This window comes from Bombina bombina, chromosome 11 (assembly GCF_027579735.1).
Source record: "Bombina bombina isolate aBomBom1 chromosome 11, aBomBom1.pri, whole genome shotgun sequence".
NCBI classification, from domain to species: Eukaryota; Metazoa; Chordata; class Amphibia; order Anura; family Bombinatoridae; genus Bombina; species Bombina bombina.
In genome coordinates this window covers 118,274,650-118,295,991 of record NC_069509.1, presented here as the reverse complement: position 1 = coordinate 118,295,991, position 21,342 = coordinate 118,274,650, and the positions used below count along the sequence as shown (strand labels likewise).

Genomic DNA, 21,342 nt, shown 5'->3' with positions numbered 1-21,342 from the left:
GGAGTTCCTCCATTTTCTCCAACGCTTAACAACTCCTTATAATAGGAACTCTAAAACTCTAGCACACGCTGAAGAAATTAATGAACATTGGACTATGGTTTATACATATGTCTGAGACTATATCCTGAGCCATATATTGAATGACCTTGCTTACCATAACATATGTATCGTTTCTGGAACTTAATGTTGAGCTGCGACTCTAATTTACTGTTTGCTCATAATTTGTATTATTTTGAAAATTAAAAGAAAACATAAATAAAAAAATAAAAAACTAAATTTATTAGAGCATCTTAAAAGAATGAACAGACATGGCAGCAAAAGAGCAGTAAGTCTGACATGTTTCGCACCTCACTGGTGCTTACTCATAGACTCATGTCAAGAGGTGGTGAGTGCCCCAGCCATTGTTAGTATTAAGGTGCTGTTTTTTTAAATAAAAGCGTTTCTTTTTAATTGTCCTTCTGTGGGTATATACAAAGCTGTGGAGGACTCTGTTACCACATTAGAATGTTCCGCTCCTTCTCTACTGATTAATAATTCCTGTTTATATTGTGATGAGGCTGTGGTTTGCCCGCCTGCTTAATTTTGTTCCATTTGCCTAAACACTGTTCTAAAGTCTAAGAAGGGAGACAAGCCTGCTAATACTCATAGCACTATTAGCCCTTCGGAGCCGTCTACTTCTCAGGAGTCTGGGTCCCGAGAAATAACTACCCTCTCTACATTACCCGCTCCACATGCAGTTCCCCGCGGCTCAACTAATCCTCCATCTGGAGGGGGCTTTTTTCCAGAGGACTTTACTGCGCAGTTACAATCGGCAGTGTCTGTGGCCCTGAGTGCCTTACCTCGCTCTAACAAACGCAAGAGATAGGTTAAACATAGTTCTCCTGACCTAGAGTCATCTAAATATTTGTCGGATTTAGCTACTATATCCCAGCTATCCGAGGATGAGACTTTAGTTACTAAACCTCCTTCAGCAGAGGAACCCTCCTTTAGATTTAAAATTGAGCATCTGCGTTTTTTATTAAAGGAGGTTCTGTCTACTCTAGAGGTTCCAGAGGCTACACTCCCTGAGGAGCCCAAGATCCCTAAATTAGACAGGGTTTACGAAGATAGGAAGATTCCTCTGACTTTTCCTGTGCCAGTTAAGATGGCGACCATTATTAGTAATGGATGGGAAAGAGTAGGAACTTCTTTTTCCCCCTCATTTACTTTTAAATAATTATTCCTGGTCCCTGACTCTTAAATAGATTTGTGGGCTCCATCTTGAAGGTGGATGGCGCTATCTCCACACTGGCTAAACATGCTACTATCCCTCTGGAGAATAGTTCTTCGTTTAGAGAGCCTATGGATAAAAAAAATGGAAACTTTTCTGAGGAAGAGGTTTCAGCATGCAGGGATTTTATTTCAACCGGTAGCAGTTGGAGCAGCTACCTACTGGTTTGACACTCTGTCAAAGCTCATTGAGGTGGAGACTCCCCTCAAGGATATTCAGGAGAGAATTAAGGCACTGAGAATTGCTAACTCCTTCATCTGTGACGCGAATCTGCAGATTATTCGCATAAATGCAAAGGCTGCTGGCTTTGCAGTTTGAGCCCGCCGGGCTCTCTTGTTGAAGTCTTGTTCTGCGGTTATGACTTCTAAATCCAGACTCCTTTGTATTCCTTTCAAGGGGAAGATTTTATTCGGTCCAGGGCTGGACTCCATTTTCTTTACAGTTATCAGAGGGAAAGGTGCCTTTCTACCGCAAGATAAGAAAAATAGGCCTAAGGGATAGTAACTGTCTAATTTTCGTTCCTTTCGTGCTGACCAGTCGCAACGACAGCAGTCCTCTTCCAAGTCCGAGCATCCCAAGAGTACTTGGAAGCCCCCTCACTCCTGGAATAAGTCCAACAGACTAAGAAGCCCGCCAAGAGCAAATCGGCATGAAGGGGCAGCCCCCGATCCGGGATCGGATCGGGGGCAGCCCCCGATCCGGGATCGGATCGAGTAGGGGGCAGACTGTCTTGTTTTTCAGATACTTGGTTCCAGGATGTACAGGATCCTTGGGTCTGGAGGTTTTATCTCATGGATACAGGATAGGATTCAAGTCTCATCCGCCCAGGGGCAGATTCCTCCTCTCCAGTCTTTCGACAAGTCCAGAAAAGAGGGCTGCCTTCTTTGGTTGCGTACGGGATCTCTCCTCTCTAGGAGTAATTGTCCCGGTACCTATAGCAGAAAGAGGTTTGGGATTTTATTCAAATCTTTTCGTGGTTCCAAAGCAGGAGGGAATTTTCCGTCCAATTCTGGACCTAAAGTGCTTAAACAAGTTTCTGAATGTTCCCTCTTTCTTTTTGGCCTAGCTACTGCTCCAAGGATATATACAAATGTTCTGGAGGCTCTTCTAGACGTTGCCAGAACACAAGGTATTGCAGTAGCGCCTTACCTGGATGATATCTTGGTACAGGCACCATCTTTTCGTCTAGCGGAAGAACATTCAGAGTCCCTTCTCAGTCTTCTTCGATCAAATGGATGGAAGATAAACTTGGAAAGAGTTCTCTTATTCCAAGTACAAGAGTGAATTTCCTGGAAACTATAATAGACTCCATATCCATGAGAATATTCCTCACAGATCAGAGACGTTGCAAGCTAGCTTCTGCATGTCTTGCCGTCAAGGCCTCCTTGAGACCCTCAGTGGCTCAGTGTATAGAGGTAATCGGACTCATGGTGTCCTGCATGGACATCATTTCTTTTGCCAGATTCCGTCTCAGACCCTTAAAACTATGCATGCTGAGACAATGGAACGGCGACCATTCAGATCTGCCTCAACAGATTGTGCTGGTCAACCTGTCGAGAGACACGCTCTTCTGGTGGCTCTGTCCAGATCATCTGTCCCAAGGCACGTGCTTTTTGAGACTGTCCTGGGAGATTGTGACTACGGACACAAGCCTTTCCGGCTTGGAAGCCGTTTGGGGTGCCAAGAAAGCACAAGGTCTGTGGACTCAGGAGGAGTCCTCCCTTCCTGATGAATATTTTGGAACTCCGGGCAATCTTCAATGCCTTGAAGGCTTGGCCCCTTTTGGGTTCGTCCCAGTTTATCAGATTCCCATCAGACAATATAACCTCGGTTGCCTATATCAACCATCAAGGGGGAACGAGAAGTTCATTGGTGATGAAAGAAGTGTCTCAGATACTAGAGTGGGCAGAGACTCACAAATGTACGCTGTCAGCGGACATCATCAGCAGGCAGTCCTTTCACCCAGTGGAATGGTATCTTCACCCCGAGGTGTTTGCAAAGATATGCAGCGAGTGGGGGATGCCGGAGATAGCTCTCATGGCATCCAGCCTCAATACCAAGCCACCCAGGTATGGGTCGAGGTTGAGTGCAGTCCTTTGTTAAGGCTCTGGCTATGATAAGGCCCGTGTTTAGATCTTGAAGCCTCAATCTTGTTCTTAGTTTTTTGCAGCAGGCTCAGTTTGAGCCTATGCATACTGTTGACATTAAATTGTTCTGGAAGGTTCTTTTTTTGTTGGCTATTGCCTCTGCGCGCAGAGTTTCTGAGATTTCTGCTTTGCAATGTGATCCCCCTTATCTGGTTTTTCATGCTGATAAGGTGGTTTTACGCACTAAACTAGGGTTCCCTAAGGTGGTGTCGAATCGTAACATTAATCAAGAAATTGTTGTTCCTTCCTTGTGTCCTAATCCTCCTTCAGCGAAGGAACGTTTGCTTCACAATCTAGATGTGGTTCGTGCCTTGAAGTTCTATCTTCAGGCTACTAAGGAATTCAGACTATCTTCCTCTTTGTCATCTATGCGGGGAAGCGTAAGGGGCAGAAGGCTACTACAACTTCTCTATCCTTCTGGTTTAGGAGTGTCATCTGCTTATGAGACAGCGGGAAGACGGCCTCCTGAGAGGATAACGGCTCGTTCCACTAGAGCAGTGGCTTCCTCTTGGGCTTTTAAGAACGAAGCCTCAATGGATCAGATTTGTAAGGCAGCTACCTGGTCTTCCTTATACACTTTTTTTCTAAATTTTACAAGTTTGATGTGTTTGCTTCGGCTGAAGCAGCTTTCGGGAGAAAAGTTTTGCAGGCTGTGGTGCCTTCAGAATAGAGTTCCGCCTCTTTTTTCTGTTCCCTTCCGTTATTCATTCAGTGTCCTCTGGAGCTTGGGTATAGTTTTTCCAACAGTAAGGAATGAAGTTATGTACTCTCCCTGCCTTATGGAAGGAAAACATAATTTATGCTTACCAGAAAAATTCCTTTCCTTCCTGGCAGGTAGAGTCCATGACCCCGCCCTGTAATTTATTTTTTTGATGGGCGGCTCCCTTTTTATGTTATTTCTTCTGGCACCTTTTATACCCTGATGTTTCTCCTACTTTTTCTTATTCCCTCGGCAGAATGACTGGGGGATAGGGGAAGTGGGAGGGATATTTAATCCTTTGGCTGGGGTGTCTTTGCCTCCTCCTGGTGGCCAGGTGTTGTATTTTCCAACGGTAAGGAATAAAGTCGTGGACTTTCCCTGCCAGGAAGGAAATTAATTTATCTGGTAAGCATAAATTATGTTTTTATAACTACCTTAAGGAAAAATAGTGCACGATTCCGCAAGAAGAATAAATGCAGTATCATATAAGATGTTTTAAGCTACATGAGTGCAAACTTATAAATCACAGCACTTAGTTTAGAGGAAAAATGTCTGATAAAATGTACTGAAATGCCTCCCAGAACCAACGAGCACTGAATAAACACCCCACTTCCTGTGGGTGTCGGCTCATTATCTACTGTACTGTAACTGTCTGCTGTAATTTAAATGTTTTTACAAGGCTTGAAGGGATATAAAACCCAAATTGTTTTCTTTTGTGATTCAGATAGAGCATGCGATTTAAAAAAAACAAAAACTTTCTAATGTACTTCTATTATCAAATTTTCTTCATTCTCCTGGTATCTTTTTTTGAAAAGCGGCGATGATATTGGATGACGGCACATTTCTGGAGTACTATATGGCAGCAGTTTTGCAAGAATGCTTTCCCATTTAATAGATGGCAGCACTTACCCTCCCTTGTAGTGCTCTACTTGTAGTGTAGTGTCTACCTAGGTATCTTGTCAACGCAAAATATCATGGGAACAATGCAAATTTAATCATAGAAGTAAATTGGAAACTTTTTAAAAATTGTATGCTCTGATCTGAATCACAAAAGAAACATTTTTGGGTTTCGCATTGCTTTTAACCACTTTCAGTAGAGGTAAGTGTAAAAAGGACACTTTGCAGAGATAGCATATAAGAAAAGCGTGCACTGTTGTTTTTTTACAAACCAATTTGTTTTTATTTGCCTGTTGTGTTCCAGCCTCCTAAGGCTTCTCAGTGTATAACAAACTCATGGTGGGTTCTACTGTCATTTTTTTTTTTTTTCAGGTCCTTAGACAGCTGCAACAGGGGCTAGCAAAATGTTACTCAGTAGCCTTCGAAAAGAGCGGAGCCGTTTCTGATGCCAAAATCACCCCCCACACTCTAAACTTTGTGAAGAAATTGGTTAGCACTTTTGGAGTTGGTCTGGAGAACGTGTCCAATGTCTCCACAATGTTCTCCAGTGCCGCCTCCGAGTCACTTGCACGGAGAGCTCAGGCTACTGCACAAGATCCTGTTTTCCAGAAGCTGAAAAGTCAGTTCACAACCGGTAAGGAACACCACTGCCTTCTTTTTCTGATCTACTCTTGCTGAGATTGGATTTTATTCAAGATATTTATTACTTAAAATATTAGTACAATTGACAGAATTGACATTTTAATTTTCTGAGAATAGTAAAATAGGTTTAAGTCATGGCTCGACAAACCTGGGAGCCACTGGCTCCAAGAATTCGACCCATGGCTCCTAACTTTTTGGGTTATTTTCCATATATCTATATACAAATACCACATTCGGGCTCCTAAAAGTGTGCCTGACTCCTAAATATTCTTACTGGCTCCTAAATTTGAAACAGATTTGTCGACCCCTGGTTTAATTGAATGTAATTATAAATACTGTTGGAATATGAACTGACCTTACTGAGTATACTGAGTAATTTTTTTAAAATTTGCATTTCTCATAACTTATAAAATTAAATGTTTATTTTAAAATTAAAGGGACATGAAACCCAAAAAAATATTTTGTGATTTTGATATAGCATTCAGTTTTAAACAACTTTCTAGTTAGCTTCAATTATCGAATTTGCTTTATTTTCTTGGTATCCTTTGCTGAAAAGCATACCTAGGTAAGCTCGCTACTGATTGGTGGCTGCACATATATCCCTCTTATCATTGGCTTACTGATGTGTTCAGCTAGGTCCCGGTAGCGCATCCTTCAATAAATACGAAGAGAACCAAGCAAAGTGGGTAATAGAAACATTTTTAATCTTATATCCCTTTAAAATGACAGTCTAGGCCAAAATAAACTTTCATGATTCAGATAGAGCATGTCATTTTAAACATTTTTCCAATTTACTTTTATCACCAATTTTGCTTTGTTCTCTTGGTATTCTTAGTTGAAAGCTTAACCTAGGAGGTTCATATGCTAATTTCTTAGACCTTGAAGCCCACCTCTTTTAGATTGCATTTTAACAGTTTTTCACCACTAGAGGGTGTTAGTTCACGTATTTCATATAGATAACACTGTGCTCGTGCACGTGAAGTTAACTGGGAGCCATCACTGATTGGCTAAACTGCAAGTCTGTCAAAAGAACTGAAAAAAGGGGCAGTTTGCAGAGGCTTAGATACAAGATAATCGCAGAGGTAAAAAGTGTATTATTATAACTGTGTTGGTTATGCAAAACTGGGGACTGGGTAATAAAGGGATTATCTATCTTTTAAAACAATAAAAATTCTGGTGTAGACTGTCCCTTTAAATGCAAACTTAACTACTAAGTTCACCAATATTAAATTTAAGTAAGCCCCCTCTTTATTTTTGCATTGCTTAGAAGAATTTAAAGTTTTTTAAGAGCTTTCATTACGAGCAAATGCAGAACAGTTTCACAGCTGCCAAATTGTACTGAATATTTAGCAGTCTTGAGATTCTCTGCCCTGAGACCAGACTGGCAACTTGTATAATTAAATGTTGCCCCGCTTGTGTTATCTGAAAAACAGTAAATACATTTCCTTTACTGATTGGTGTTGTGGTGTTGTGTAAAGCAAAGGTGTGTTCTGAAAATATTAATTTCTTTACCCTTCTGTTTCGTGCACTGCAGGTTTGTTTTTAAAGAGATATGAGACCCCAAATGTTTCTTTCGTTATTCAGATAGAGCATACAGTTTTAAACAACTTTCCAATTTACTCCTATTATCAAATTCTCTTCATTTTCCTGTAATCCTTTGTTGAAAAACAGGAAGGTAAGTACAGGGGTGTGCACGTGTCTGCAGCAGTTTTGCATCAGTTGTATATTAGCAAGACCACTAGATGGCAGCACTGTCTATCTAGATATCTCTTCAACAAAGAATAGCATGAAATAAAAACAAATTTCATAATAAAAGTAAATTGGAAACTTTATTTAAAATTGTATGCTCTATCTGAATCATGAAAGAAAAAATTGAGTTTCATGTCCCTTTAAATCTGCACTAGTCTTTGCGGCCCCAGGGAAAAAAGCAGAACAAAAAATGTGTGCCATATTTTTTGTGGCCCAAGGAAAAGGCAGAAATAAAACTGTGTTTTTTTGATGCTTAAAACTCAAAAGAGCCCCCTAAAGGGGACGACCGAAGCTAGAGGGCATCCTGTAACCACCTTACCTATATCCCCGGTGCCACTTAACATTTTTAGGAAGTATATTATTTGTGTGTTTATACATTTATATGCGGCCCTGAAATGGATATGAAAAAGTATTTTTTGATAATTTTATTTAAAAAAAAACATAATTTATGTAAGAACTTACCTGATAAAGTAAGTTCTTTCATATTGGCAAGAGTCCATGAGCTAGTGACGTATGGGATATACAATCCTACCAGGAGGGGTAAAGTTTCCCAAACCTCAAAATGCCTATAAATACACCCCTCACCACACCCACAATTCAGTTTAACGAATAGCCAAGTAGTGGGGGTGATAAAGAAAGGAGTAAAAAGCATCAACAAAGGAATTTGGAAATAATTGTGCTTTATACAAAAAATCATAACCACCATAAAAAGGGTGGGCCTCATGGACTCTTGCCAATATGAAAGAAATGAATTTATCAGGTAAGTTCTTACATAAATTATGTTTTCTTTCATGTAATTGGCAAGAGTCCATGAGCTAGTGACATATGGGATAGCAATACCCAAGATGTGGAACTCCACAGAAGAGTCACTAGAGAGGGAGGGATAAAATAAAAACAGCCATTTTCCGCTGAAAAAATTAAATCCACAACCAGAAAAATAAGTTTTTCCTCATAAATGAAATGCAATCAAACTGAAACAGCTGCCTGAAGAACGTTTCTACCAAAAACTGCTTCTGAAGAAGCAAATACATCAAAATGGTAGACTTTAAGCACAAACTTACTTCACCACCTCCATAGGAGGCCAAGTTTGTAAAAACTGAATTGCGGGTGTGGTGAGGGGTGTATTTATAGGCATTTTGAGGTTTGGGAAACTTTGCCCCTCCTGGTAGGATTGTATATCCCATACGCCACTAGCTCATGGACTCTTGCCAATTACATGAAAGAAATAATTAAAAAGTTTGGATTTCAGAATAAGTTTGGGTTTTGAAATTCTGGATTTGGGGATTTGTACCTGTATTTACAGTGATTTGTACTTATTGTTTGTCTTTGGTCTTACTGTAATTTATGTGCAATTGTTTATATGTTTCCCTATTAGAAAACAAACACTGACACTATGGCTTCCTCCGTTTCATGCGTCTAGCTCATATTGATATGCCAGATTATTTTGGGTGACCATAATAAACACCCGTCTTGCTCTTTTGCTTTAAGTGCACTCATCGGTTAATCAGAAAGTGGCTTCTTCAACATTTCGTTAACTGATTTGGGAATTGGTTGATGGGATTCTCATGGAAGTGGCTTCCAGCATTAAATATGACCTACATATTGTGTGCCCATTAAGTATTTCATGGCGTAGTCTGTGAGGCTTAACAGTTGCATGACAGTAGATAATGGAAGTTCTGAACCATATGATTAAATTTAATGGATGAAGGCCACCAGGCTAAAAGGCTTTTCTGCAGTCTCTTCTAGTCGCAGTGATTGTTTGCACACTATTGGAAATTCAATTGTAGTTGATGCCCCTGATTTTTTTCTTTTATGGTTTCTGCTTAATGGATCTGTTGCTGAGCATGAAAACCGGTTGCAAAAGCAGATTCTCTGAGGAAGTCTTGCTTGCTTAACCTTACAAATATATGTGCTTTTCAATGACTCCTTTAAGTAGAAATCTGATTCATAAGAGTGGCGATTTTTCATGTAGTTTCTCTTGAGGTTAACACCATAGCTATTTTGTTTGTTTTTTAGTTGTCTGTTCCGCTTATCTTTTAATAATCAGCGCATTCCTGTTTTCTGAAGTCTTGTTCATAAAAATGGTAAACAGAAGATTCATTGCAGGTTCTCACCATATGTTGGTTTTTCTATCTTCATTTACTATTATCTTGCTCCCGTTTCTATTCTTTGGGATTAGAATAAAATTAAATTCCATGGAAGCAACTATGTAATAGTTTCTAAAAAAATAAAACAAAAGTATAAGTAAATTATTTTTTTTTGTATTAAAGTGGTGCTAAATTTTCCCCTTTGTATAAACCGATCCGGAATGTTAGCGATATTTTGGATGGACTTTAATTCGTCATTTGCAATGAAGATGCGCTATAACTTACTTTTTAATTGTAGCGCTGAAATTCAAATACCTCACGCTCCGGCCGCCCACTTTAAAAGTAATTTTGTTCTGTGAGCTAAACAGTTTGAACTGCTCTCCAATCAGCGCTTTAGCCACAAAAAATGTGTAAAAAGAAATTGTGTGAGTGCCGTATGGCTAGAGCGCTGATTGGAGAACAGTTCAAACCCTTAGTTCACAAAACAAAATTACTTTTGAAGTTGGCGGCCGAAACACAGGGTATTTGAATTTCAGCTCTACATTAAAAAATAAGTTACAGCGCATCTTCATTATAACTGATGAATTTAAAGTCCATCTAAAATATTGCTAACATTGCGGATCTGTTTATACAAAGGGAAAAGTTTACCATCACTTTAAAATGTGTGTTTTTGTAATACAGAAATTGTTTTTAGCAAGATTGATAGGAATTGAATATAATGTTGTTGAGTATTACAGATATTGCCTAATTTGTATAAAAATGATATTCCATAAGTTGCTTATTAATTAATTGGACTGGGGGACAAATCTCAGATGTACTAGCAATTGAATTGCATCATATGTCTACAGTTTTATGTATAAAAGACTAGAACATTTTAATTCTTACTTTAATTATCCCACCCATTGCTCAGTATATTGAGCTTTGTACCTGTTATTAATTTTTTTCATGTTTGTATGTTTGTTTTTCAGACTTTGATTTCAGTGTCCCAGGTTCTATGAAACTTCATAATCTTATTTCTAAACTAAAGAAGTGGATCAAAATCCTGGAAGCTAAAACCAAACAATTACCCAAGTTTTTTCTTATAGAAGAAAAATGCCGTTTTTTGAGCAATTTCTCAGCTCAGACAGCAGAAGTTGAGATACCTGGAGAGTTCCTTATGCCAAAGCCAACACATTACTACATCAAAATTGCAAGGTAAAAATTATAATTATAGGAAATTATCTAGTGCAAGAAACTGAATGTGTACTTAAAGGACTAAATTTAAAATAGTAAAAAAAAAAAAAAATACTATTTAAAATGCACTGCCATTTCCAACTTATTTCTCCTTGCAAACATACTTCCTTCAAATCGAATCATTGTTTCAGCTGTCTTTTTTTTAAAGTGCACATGGCTGGCTATTGATTTGGCTTCCGTATTCTTCGCTTGCTTGCATGCTGCAGATAGCATTGCACTTTAATACTTACCAGTAAAACAGTGATAAATTTAAAGGGACAGTCTACTCCACAATTTTTATTGTTTTAAAAGATAGATAATACCTTTATTACCCATTCCCCAGTTTTGCATAACTAACACTGTTATATTAATATACTTTTTACCTCTGTGATTACCTTGTATCTAAGCCTCTGCAGACTGCCCTCTTATTTCAGTGCTTTTGACAGACTTGCATTTTAGCCAATCAGTGCCCTCTCATAAGTAACTCCACGGGCGTGAGCACAATATTATCTATATGGCACACATGAACTAACACCTTCTAGTTGTGAAAAACTGTCAAATGCATTGAGATAAAGAGGCGGCCTTCTAGGGCTAATTAGCATATGAGCCTACCTAGGTTTAGCTTTCAACTAAGAATACCAAGAGAACAAAGCAAATTTGATGATAAAAGTGAATTGGAAAGTTGTTTAAAATTGCACGCCCTATCTGAATCATGAAAGTTTAATTTTGACTAGACTGTTCCTTTAAAGGAAGGCATTTTTTTGCAAGCAAAAGTATGTTGCAAAGGTGATTTTAATAAAACTAGAAATAAAAATCAGTGTTTCTTCAAATTCAACCTTTTATGTTTCTTTAAAGCAGGTTTGTAATATTCACTTTAAAGGGTCTTTTGTGAATCAGGCAGAGCCTACAATTTTTTTTTAAAAAAAAGGTTACAATTTAGTTCTGTTATCAAATTTGCTTTGTTCCCTTGATATTCTGTGTTGAAGAGATACCTAGGTAGGCATCTGGATCACTACATGTCAGTAAATAGTGCTGCCATCTAGTGGTCTTACAAATGGATAACAGTCTTACAAAACTAGTGTTTCAGAAATGGGCCTGCCCCAAAGCTTACATACCTGCTTTTCAACAAAACATACAAAGAAAATGAAGTGAATTTTATACTAGAAGTAAATTAGAAAGTTGTTTGAAATCACATACGCTATCTGAATCGTTAAACTAATGTTCTTGAAATGGGGTAATTCTTCTCCTTCTTTAGTTTTCAAGGTCATCTTTCTTTCTGATAACTATGATGATTGAAACATGTCTTTTTGCTTGAAATCTTTTAATATTTAATTTTAAGTGGATAAAGTCAAACGTCTGTCAGTCTTATGAAATGATTATATACCGATGATTTGTTTCATGATGTGAAGTCAATCACAAAATGTACTGCTCGTTCTTAAAAGGACATTAAACACTTTGATATGGTAATACAAAACGATAAATTGCATATAAAAAAAGAATTGTGCAATTTCATTATTTATTTTGTCCCCTTTTTCTGTAAATCCATTTGGAAATTGTGATCTTTTCAGTTCCTGATAGAAATGGAAGTTCAGAACACTATTATATTCCACACAGCCATTGGCTGCACACTCTAAGTGACCTATTTACAACTGTCCCAAAATCCTATTTAGAAATGGGTCTGCTTGGCCATAGCGAAAGTGACATTAAACACTAAACACATTTTATGCAACTCCCTCAAAATATGGGTGCTACCAATCTAAAACCTGGGTTCCTCTGCAGGTATCTGACGGAGAGTTGCTGAATAAGTGTCCATGACTAGGGGGAGATGGGGGAAACCTCAATACTGTGCTTATAAAATCTATTTAGTGTTCTATGCCCCTTTTAAACAAAAAGAATGTGTTTACTAACTAACATTTTACACCCAAAGAAATCCAACTTTTAACTATTAACACCCCTTATATCTAACAAATAGACGTTTACACTGACTGGACATGACAATCTGAAGGATAATGACCTCTTTCATTTGTCAAAGCGCTGCAGGTAGTGTGGTTAAAGAACTAGGTACCATGGGATCACTACACGATTTGAAATAAAAGACTTGTGTCAGGTAGCACAGACATAAATGCAACCTACAAACATTCCAAAGATTTTTGTTACAGTTAATTTAATAGAACAGAATCTTCAATCACGAAAAGCTGTAAACCATTTCACCCTTGGCACAGTGATATAGTTTAGAAAAGCATCGGCAATTGTAAAAAAGAAATAACAATATTCTCAACAGTGATTAGCAATGCAAAAATGAAATTGGTGCTGTGATTACAGAGAAGATGCTGCTGCCTCTTAAACCTAAAAAAAAAAAATATTAAAGGGACAGTAAAGTCAAAATTATATGGATTGGAAAGAGCATAACATTTTAAAACAACTTTCCAATTTACTTCTATTACAAATTTTGCGTAGTACTCTTGTTATCCTTTGTTAAAGAGTAATTAAAGGTGAGCTCAGGAGCATACATGTGTCTAGCCATCTCGCAGCAGTATTTTCAACAATGTTTATAGCAATTTTATACATCGTAGCATTATATGGCAGTTGTGTTTGCAACTGACACCTTATGACGACAGAGTTTGCAACTATATATAACATTCTTGTAAAGAGATACTAAACCCAATTTTTTTTATGATTCAGATAGAGCATGCAATTTTAAGCAACTTTCTAATTTACTCCTATTATCACATTTTCTTCATTCTCTTGCTATCTTTATTTAAAAAGCAGGAATATGATGCATAGGAGTCGGACCATTTTTGGTTTAGAACCTGCGTTATGCCCACTTATTGATGGCTGAATGTAAGCCTCCAATAAGCAATCGCTATCCATAGTGCTGAACCTTAAATGGGCTGCTGCTAAGATTTACATTCCTGCTTTTTAAATAAAGATAGCAAGAGAACAAAGAAAATTTGATAGTAGGAGTAAATTAGAAAGTTGCTTAAAATTTCATGCTCTATCTGAATCATGAAAGAAAAATGTGGCTTTACTATCCCTTTAAGCATTTTTGTCTGATGGTTTTGGACACGTGCTCTCCTGAGCTCACCTAAGACTACTCTTTAACAAAGAATACCAGGAGAACTAAGCAAAAGTGATAATAGGAGTATATTAGAAAGTTGCTTAAAATTGCATGCTCTATCTGAATCGTGACAGTTTCATTTTGACTTTACTGTCCCTTTAAAACTTAAACGTTTTAATGTAAATTTAGTACTTACTGGAATAGCTCGAGATTCTGAAAAATTATATATTTTTGTACCATATTTTCAGCCCACATAAATATGCCCCAATAGCTTCTATTGCACCCAGTAGCAGAGAGACACAGGACTCAACAGAGTAAATTAAATACCTGTTTATTGTAGTATACTGCAAAGGTTTAAACACACCATCATTGACAGTTAAATCCAACAGGAAAAGGCTGTAGCCGCATATGACAGGCAGCAGGAAAGAAAAAAGTGCAGGGTCAGACGCGTTTCCTCATGTTAATGCATGATAATCTTCAGTGACCATGCCTACTACCCACAATGCACTGCCTTATAAACCTGAAAACTGGTCACTCCCAGCAATTAAATTTCCAATCAAGGTAAAAGTTTACCTATAAGGCAGGGTAATGGGGGCAAGGCTTAAAGGGGACTTGAATTGTCAAAAAAGGAACATCAATATAAATAAATTATATATATATTTTATCCATATATATATAAAATGTAAAAAGAAAATTATATTGATAAAAAACTGTAAAAATAAATATAAAAATAAAGATAAAAAATGATGATTATTGAAAAAAATATATGTATATATATATGCATAAATTTTAAATAAGCTATATGAGTAAAAATATAATTAAATTGACAAAGTCCCACTAGCAAAAAGCATATAGATGTAGTGTAAAAACTGAAAAAATAAATGAAAAGAATGTATACTAATGATCTACGTATAACTTAACATCCCAATCAAAATTTAAACCAGCTGGCACCCTGGTGTCCAACTGAAAAATCCAATACACTTCTCTTTTACTGAGAACAATGCCTCTATTGCCACCTCTAGGGTGTCTGGGAATCAGTTGGATAGCCTGAAATGTCAGCAGTGAACTGTCAGAATTATGTTGTTTTTTGAAATGCAGGGAAATGGGTGTAGTAGACTCCGGATCTTCAATTGATCGTAAATGCTCAAGAAAGCGATCCTTTACAGCACGCGTCGTTTGACCTACGTACTGTTTCAAACACCCCCTGCAGGTCAAAAGGTATATGACATAGCAAGAATTGCACGTCATATGTTCACGAATCTCAAAATTCTTGTTATTCTTGGTAGATACAAAATTGGTGCCAAAAGAAGCATAGGCACATGACTTAAACCTTCTACTACCACACTTAAAGAATCCAGGTTTTATAGAGAGCCAATTACTTTGTGACTGTTGCCATGGCAACATAGAAGGGGATAATATGTTCCTAGTGTTTGTGCCTTACGAGACACAAAACAAACTCCCTCTTTGACAATTGCTGCAAAACTGTCATCTGTGGTCAGTATTGGAAGTGCTTTCCTAATAATGTTGCAAATCCTACCATAGTCTAAACTGTAGGAAGTGATAAATTTAAGTTTGTTAAATCTATTACTTTCTTGTGATCTCTTGGGCAAAAAAAGATCCTTTCTGTCCAAAAGATCAACTTCTTTCTTTGTTTCATCCAAGACTGTGCGTGAATACCCTCTCTGGGCTAATCTCTCAGTTAAGTCACTGGAATGTCTTTGATAACTCTTAAGACTAGTACAATTTCGTTTAACCCTAATGTACTGACTTTTAGGGATAGAGTTGATGGTATGTTTGGGATGACATGATTTGGCATTTAAAATGGTGTTCCCAGCAATAGGTTTACGGAACAATTCAACATCAATGCAAGATTTCTGAACGTTAGAATGTAATTCAACATCCAAAAACGGAATTGAGTATTTACTGCTTTCCATGGTAAATTTTAGGTTTAGAGTATTGTTCTGTAAATAAGCTAAAAATGGTTCAAGGAGGTCTGTTGGGCCCTTCCAAATCAACAAAATATCGTTGATGTAGCGACCAAAAAAAGTATAAATTCTCTGAAGGGGTTCACATCTCCATAGACGGGGGACAGCTCCCACCAACCCAAGTACAGGTTGGCATAGGAGGGGGCAAACTTGGCCCCCATCGCTGTCCCACGCCTCTGGAGATAGTAATCCCCCTCAAAAAGAAAATAATTGTGGGTCAACAGATAATCAACAGAAGCCTCAATGAACCGTTTGGTAGCATCACCCTAAGTAGAAAATGTATCCAAAAAGAATTTAATAGCCAAACCACCTTTGTCATGAGGGATACAAGTATATAAAGAGACCACGTCAATTGTAACAAAAGTAAATTATTTTTGCCATACTAAGCTTTCAACCTGTGTGATAACATCAGACGTGTCTCGTATATAACTCGTAAGGCTCAAGACCAAAGGCTGTAAATACCCATCTATCAATTCAGAAAGAGGCTCATTCAATGAGCCTATTCCTGCCACTATGGGTCTGCCAGGTGGACAGGTGGGATGTTTGTGGACCTTCGGCAAATAATGAAAAATTGCTGAAACTGGGTGCTCAGTATATAAGAAATCAAAATTGGCTTGTTTGATAACACCATCATGCATAGCCTGCTCCAAAAGGGTCTTTAAAGATGATATGTAAAAGAACACCGGATTATTTTTGAGTTTCTCATATACTGCAACATCCAATAATGTCTATATGCCTCATTCAGGTAATCCTGTCGATTTAGAACCACCACTTTTCCACCTTTGTCAGAGTTACGTATGACAAGTTCCTTATTGCTCTTAAGTTCTTGAAGAGATAAAAATTGTGTTTTTGACAGATTAACTCTACGTTTTCGTTGTTTAAGTTCAACTGAACTCAATTTCTTCAATTCCTGCTCAACAGTTTTTTGGAAGACTTCTATGGAATTGGATCTAGATTTAACTGGATAGAATTTTGATTTACCCTTCATTTTAGTTATATCCTGGGTTCCCCCAATAGGATAAGGGTGTAATACCAAGTTGTCTCTATCCAATTCCATGAGATCCAAAATGGAGCATTCGTCAGAAAAATCAAAACCACATCTTATGGGAGTTGGTTGATCCCTACCTTGTACACTCAAAGCTGTGTCAGTAACTCACAAGAAATGTTTCTTGAGAACCAGCAATCTCACAAACCTATTTAAATCAATAACTGTATCAAAAAGATTAAAGTGTGTGGTAGGGGAAAAACCAAGACTTAGAGACAAAACCTCAATCTGTGCCTTAGACAAGTTAAAAGAAGAAAGATTAATAACATTATTGTCCTTCATGCATATTTCTGAAACTGTGTGACTCTCCTCCTCTGTGGATACCGCCTGGGCTTGGGTGTTAAGTCCTGACTTTGATTTCCTTGATTGTCCTCGTCCCCCTCTCCGTACTTTTTTCGACGTACAGTAGACTTCTGTGGGCCCCTCTCGTTTTTTGACTGTGAAATATTTGAAGCAGTGTTAAGTGCAAAAGATGCTGAGCCCTCAATAGCAGGGGAAGTGGCAACCGATGTTTCTATGTTAGAGGAGTCATAGTCATATTCTGTGTCAGTTTCTGCAAATCTCACTTTCCTATAGTCTGAACTTTGACCTTTGTAAGAACTCCTATACCTCCTTCTTATATTAGTCACAGTCCATTTGTAAACTTTATTCATTTCGTAATCCTGTTTGTCTCTCATAATTTTTTGTTTCTTAAAATTCCAAAGGTTAGTTTTGAAATCATTAATGACTTTCTGCAATTTAATGTCATATTTTGTAAAATCTGTATTATCACTAAAAGGGCGTAAATATGACTGCAATTTCTGCTTCTCATCATACAATTCTTGACGTAATGATCTTTTATATTCAACTAGTACTAAAGCCCGTGTACACGGGCCATTTTTTGCAGTACAGCGGTCCCACCCCTTGCTCTCTCCCCCCTCTCTTTTGCTCTCTCTTCCCCCCCTCTCTTTTGCTTTCTCTTCCCCCCTCTCTTTTGCTCTCTCTTCCCCCCTCTCTTTTGCTTTCTCTCCCCCCTCTCTTTTGCTTTCTCTCCCCCCTCTCCTTTGTTCTCTGTCTCCCCTCTTTTGCTCTCTCTCTCCCCTCTTTTGCTCTCTCTCTCCCCTCTTTGGCTCTCTCTCTCCCCTCTTTGGCTCTCTCCCTCCTTTCTTTTGCTCTCTCTCCCCCCTCTTTGGCTCTCCCCCCCTCTTTGGCTCTCTCCCCTCTTTTGCTCTCTCTCCTCTTTGGCTCTCTCTCTCCCCCCCCCTTTGGCTCTCTCTCTCCCCCCCTTTGGCTCTCTCCCCCCCCCTTTGGCTCTCTCCCCCCCCTTTGGCTCTCTCCCCCCCCTTTGGCTCTCTCCCCCCCCTTTGGCTCTCTCCCCCCCCTTTGGCTCTCCCCCCCCCTTTGGCTCTCCCCCCCCCTTTGGCTCTCTCCCCCCCCCCCTTTGGCTCTCTCCCCCCCCCTTTGGCTCTCTCTCCCCCCCCTTTGGCTCTCTCTCCCCCCTCTTTGGCTCTCTCTCCTCTTTGGCTCTCTCTCCTCTTTGGCTCTCTTTCCTCTTTGGCTCTCTTTCCTCTTTGGCTCTCTTTCCTCTTTGGCTCTCTTTCCTCTTTGGCTCTCTCTCTCCCCCCTCTTTGGCTCGCTCTCCCCTCCCCTTTGGCTCCCCCCCCCTCTTTGGCTCTCCCCCCCCCTCTTTGGCTCTCCCCCCCCCTCTTTGGCTCTCTCTCTTCCCTCTTTGGCTCTCTCTCTTCCCTCTTTGGCTCTCTCTCTTCCCTCTTTGGCTCTCTCCCCCCTCTTTGGCGCTCTCCCCCCCTCTTTGGCTCTGCCCCCCCCCCCTCTTTGGCTCTGCCCCCCCCCTCTTTGGCTCTGTCCCCCCCCTCTTTGGCTCTCTCTCCCCCCTCTTTGGCTCTCTCCCCTCTTTTGCTTTCCTCTTTGGCTCCCTTTCCTCTTTGGCTCTCTCTCTCCCCCCCCTTTAGCTCTCTCCCCCCCCCCCTCTTTGGCTCTCTCTCTCCCCCCTCTTTGGCTCCCCCCCCCCTTCTCTTTGGCTCTCCCCCCCCTTCTCTTTGGCTCTCCCCCCCCTTCTCTTTGGCTCTCCCCCCCCTTCTCTTTGGCTCTCCCCCCCCCTTCTCTTAGGCTCTCCCCCCCCCCTTCTCTTAGGCTCTCCCCCCCCCCCTTCTCTTAGGCTCTCCCCCCCCCCCTTCTCTTAGGCTCTCCCCCCCCTTTTCTTTGGCTCTCCCCCCCCTTCTCTTTGGCTCTCCCCCCCTTCTCTTTGGCTCTCCCCCCCCCTTTGGCTCTCCCCCCCCCCCCTTTGTCTCTCTCCCCCCCTCTTTGGCTCTCTCCTTTTTGGCTCTTTTTCCTCTTTGTCTCTCTCTCTCTCCCCTCTTTGGCTCTCCCCTCCCCTTCTCTTTGGTTCTCCCCCCCCCTTTCTCTTTGGCTCTCCCTCCCCCCTTCTCTTTGGCTCTCCCCCCCCTTCCCTTTGGCTCTCCCCCCCCTTTCTCTTTGGCTCTCCCCCCCCCCTTCTCTTTGGCTCCCCCCCCCCTTCTCTTTGGCTCTCCCCCCCTTCTCTTTGGCTCTCCCCCCCTTTGTCTCTCTCCCCCCCCCCCCCCCTTTGGCTCTCTCCCCCCCCTTTGGCTCTCTCCCCCCCTCTTTGGCCCTTCTCCCCCCCCCCCCTCTCCTGCTCCCTCTCTGGCTCTGTCTTCCCATCGCGGGACCCCGCCCGGCCACGCCCCATCGCGGCAACACCCGCCCGGCCACGCCCCTCGTGACGCCCGACCACGCCCCCATCGCAACGCCCGGTCACGCCCCCATCACAACGCTCCAGTCGGCCACAAACAGCTGTGAGGTCTGGGGAGCGCGCTCCATATCTCTTGCCACAGGCTGTTTCAATCAGCTTACCTCACGCTCCCCAGACCTCACAGCTGTTTGTGTACCTCGCGCTCCCTATCTCAAGGCCAAGTGTTTGTCTCTACTGCGCATGACGGCTTCAGACAAACACTTGGCCTTTTATAATATAGGATTAGTAGATCAATGAGTGCTAAAGAGCACTCTGTGAGAATATTGTTCAATTTCTCAATAAAACCCTGATCAGATACTTTGAAAGAAGGAAATTTCCTAATTTGAAGGCCACGTGGTATAGGCTGTGCCTTTTTATACATCTGGAAGCTCTTTATGTCCAATTCAATCCTTGTATCATTTTTCAATAAATTATCCATATTGAAAAAAAAGGCTATCCAGATTAGTATTAGCCTCCTAATATGCAACCAGAAGAACAGTGTACTCAAAATTTATTTTATCTCACCGAAAAAGCTTTTTGTTGATATGTTTTTATTCAAAAGTATAAATATATATGTTATGTTTAATTGGCAGAAAACATTTGTGTTCAGTGTCACGTGTTGTTTTTAAACAGATTGCAATTAAATTAATAGTTTTTTTGTTGTATTCAGACATATTTATTCAGCTTAAGAACAGTGACTTTCTAGCGTTTTGCAAAATATGTTCCCATCAACAATATATATTAAATACAGTGCAAGATGAAAAGTTCTGAGATTTTTCTCAAATTCCTTTTTATGCATGACATAGCATAACTATTCATTCATGTATGTTTATTGCTGGATTTGTATTCTTCAAATGAAAAGAGATTTATGCAAAGAAAAGGGGAACATAATGTCACACTGTAGATTTTCAACAATATTTCATCTCTGTCTCTGCCGACAGATTTATGCCTAGAGTGGAGATAGTACAGAAGCACAATACTGCCGCCCGAAGACTCTACATCCGGGGCCATAATGGAAAGATTTATCCGTACTTAGTGATGAATGATGCGTGTCTGACAGAGTCACGCAGAGAAGAACGAGTCTTACAGCTGCTTCGTCTTTTAAATCCTTGCTTGGAAAAGAGAAAGGAGACCACGAAAAGGCATCTCTTCTTTACCGGTGATTAAATGTTTTATATTTTAATTTTAACTACAGTATTGATTTATGTTAAAGGGACGGTCGATTACAAAGTTTTTATTGTTTAAAAAGATAGATAATCCCTTTATTAACCATTCCCCAGTTTTGCATAACCAACATGGTTATATTAATATACTTTTAACCTCTGTGATTACCTTGTATCTAAGCATCTTCTGACAGCCCCTGATCACATAACTTTTTATTTATTTATTATATATCCATTTTAGCCAATCAGTGCTGTGTTGTGCTGACTTATCTATGTGGCCTACATGAACTAGCAGTTTCCTGTTGTGAAAAGCAAGTAAAAAAAAAAGCATGTGAAAAGAGGCGGACTGTGTAGGTGTTGGGTGGCGCAAAAAATGCTATTTCCTGTGTGTTTATATTACTATATCGATTAATGTGTTGCCCTTGAATATTTCATTCCATCTATAAAATACCACAGTATTATCAGTATTGATATAAGTATTTTATTGTGAGTAAGTAAATGTTAATATACACTGTATATAAAAATGACACCGGTGTCAGTACAATGTGGCCAATAAATAAAAACATATAAAAATAAACCTATAAAAAATGTATAAATATAAAATCACTGTAACAATACCACAATTTTTACTTGCTGTGTAT

At 39.7% G+C, this 21,342-nt stretch overlaps 1 protein-coding gene across 2 annotated transcripts in view; it reads left to right on the top strand.

Annotated features, from left to right (window-relative positions):
* Window positions 1-21,342, top strand: part of TRRAP (transformation/transcription domain associated protein) — a 382,824-nt gene that overhangs the window by 336,928 nt on the left and 24,554 nt on the right. For both annotated transcript variants that reach the window (XM_053694540.1, XM_053694539.1), the window contains exons 65-67: window positions 5,387-5,648; window positions 10,461-10,686; window positions 20,480-20,697. In XM_053694540.1, the coding sequence (XP_053550515.1) occupies window positions 5,387-5,648; window positions 10,461-10,686; window positions 20,480-20,697 (706 nt within the window). The remainder of the gene's footprint in view (window positions 1-5,386; window positions 5,649-10,460; window positions 10,687-20,479; window positions 20,698-21,342) is intronic.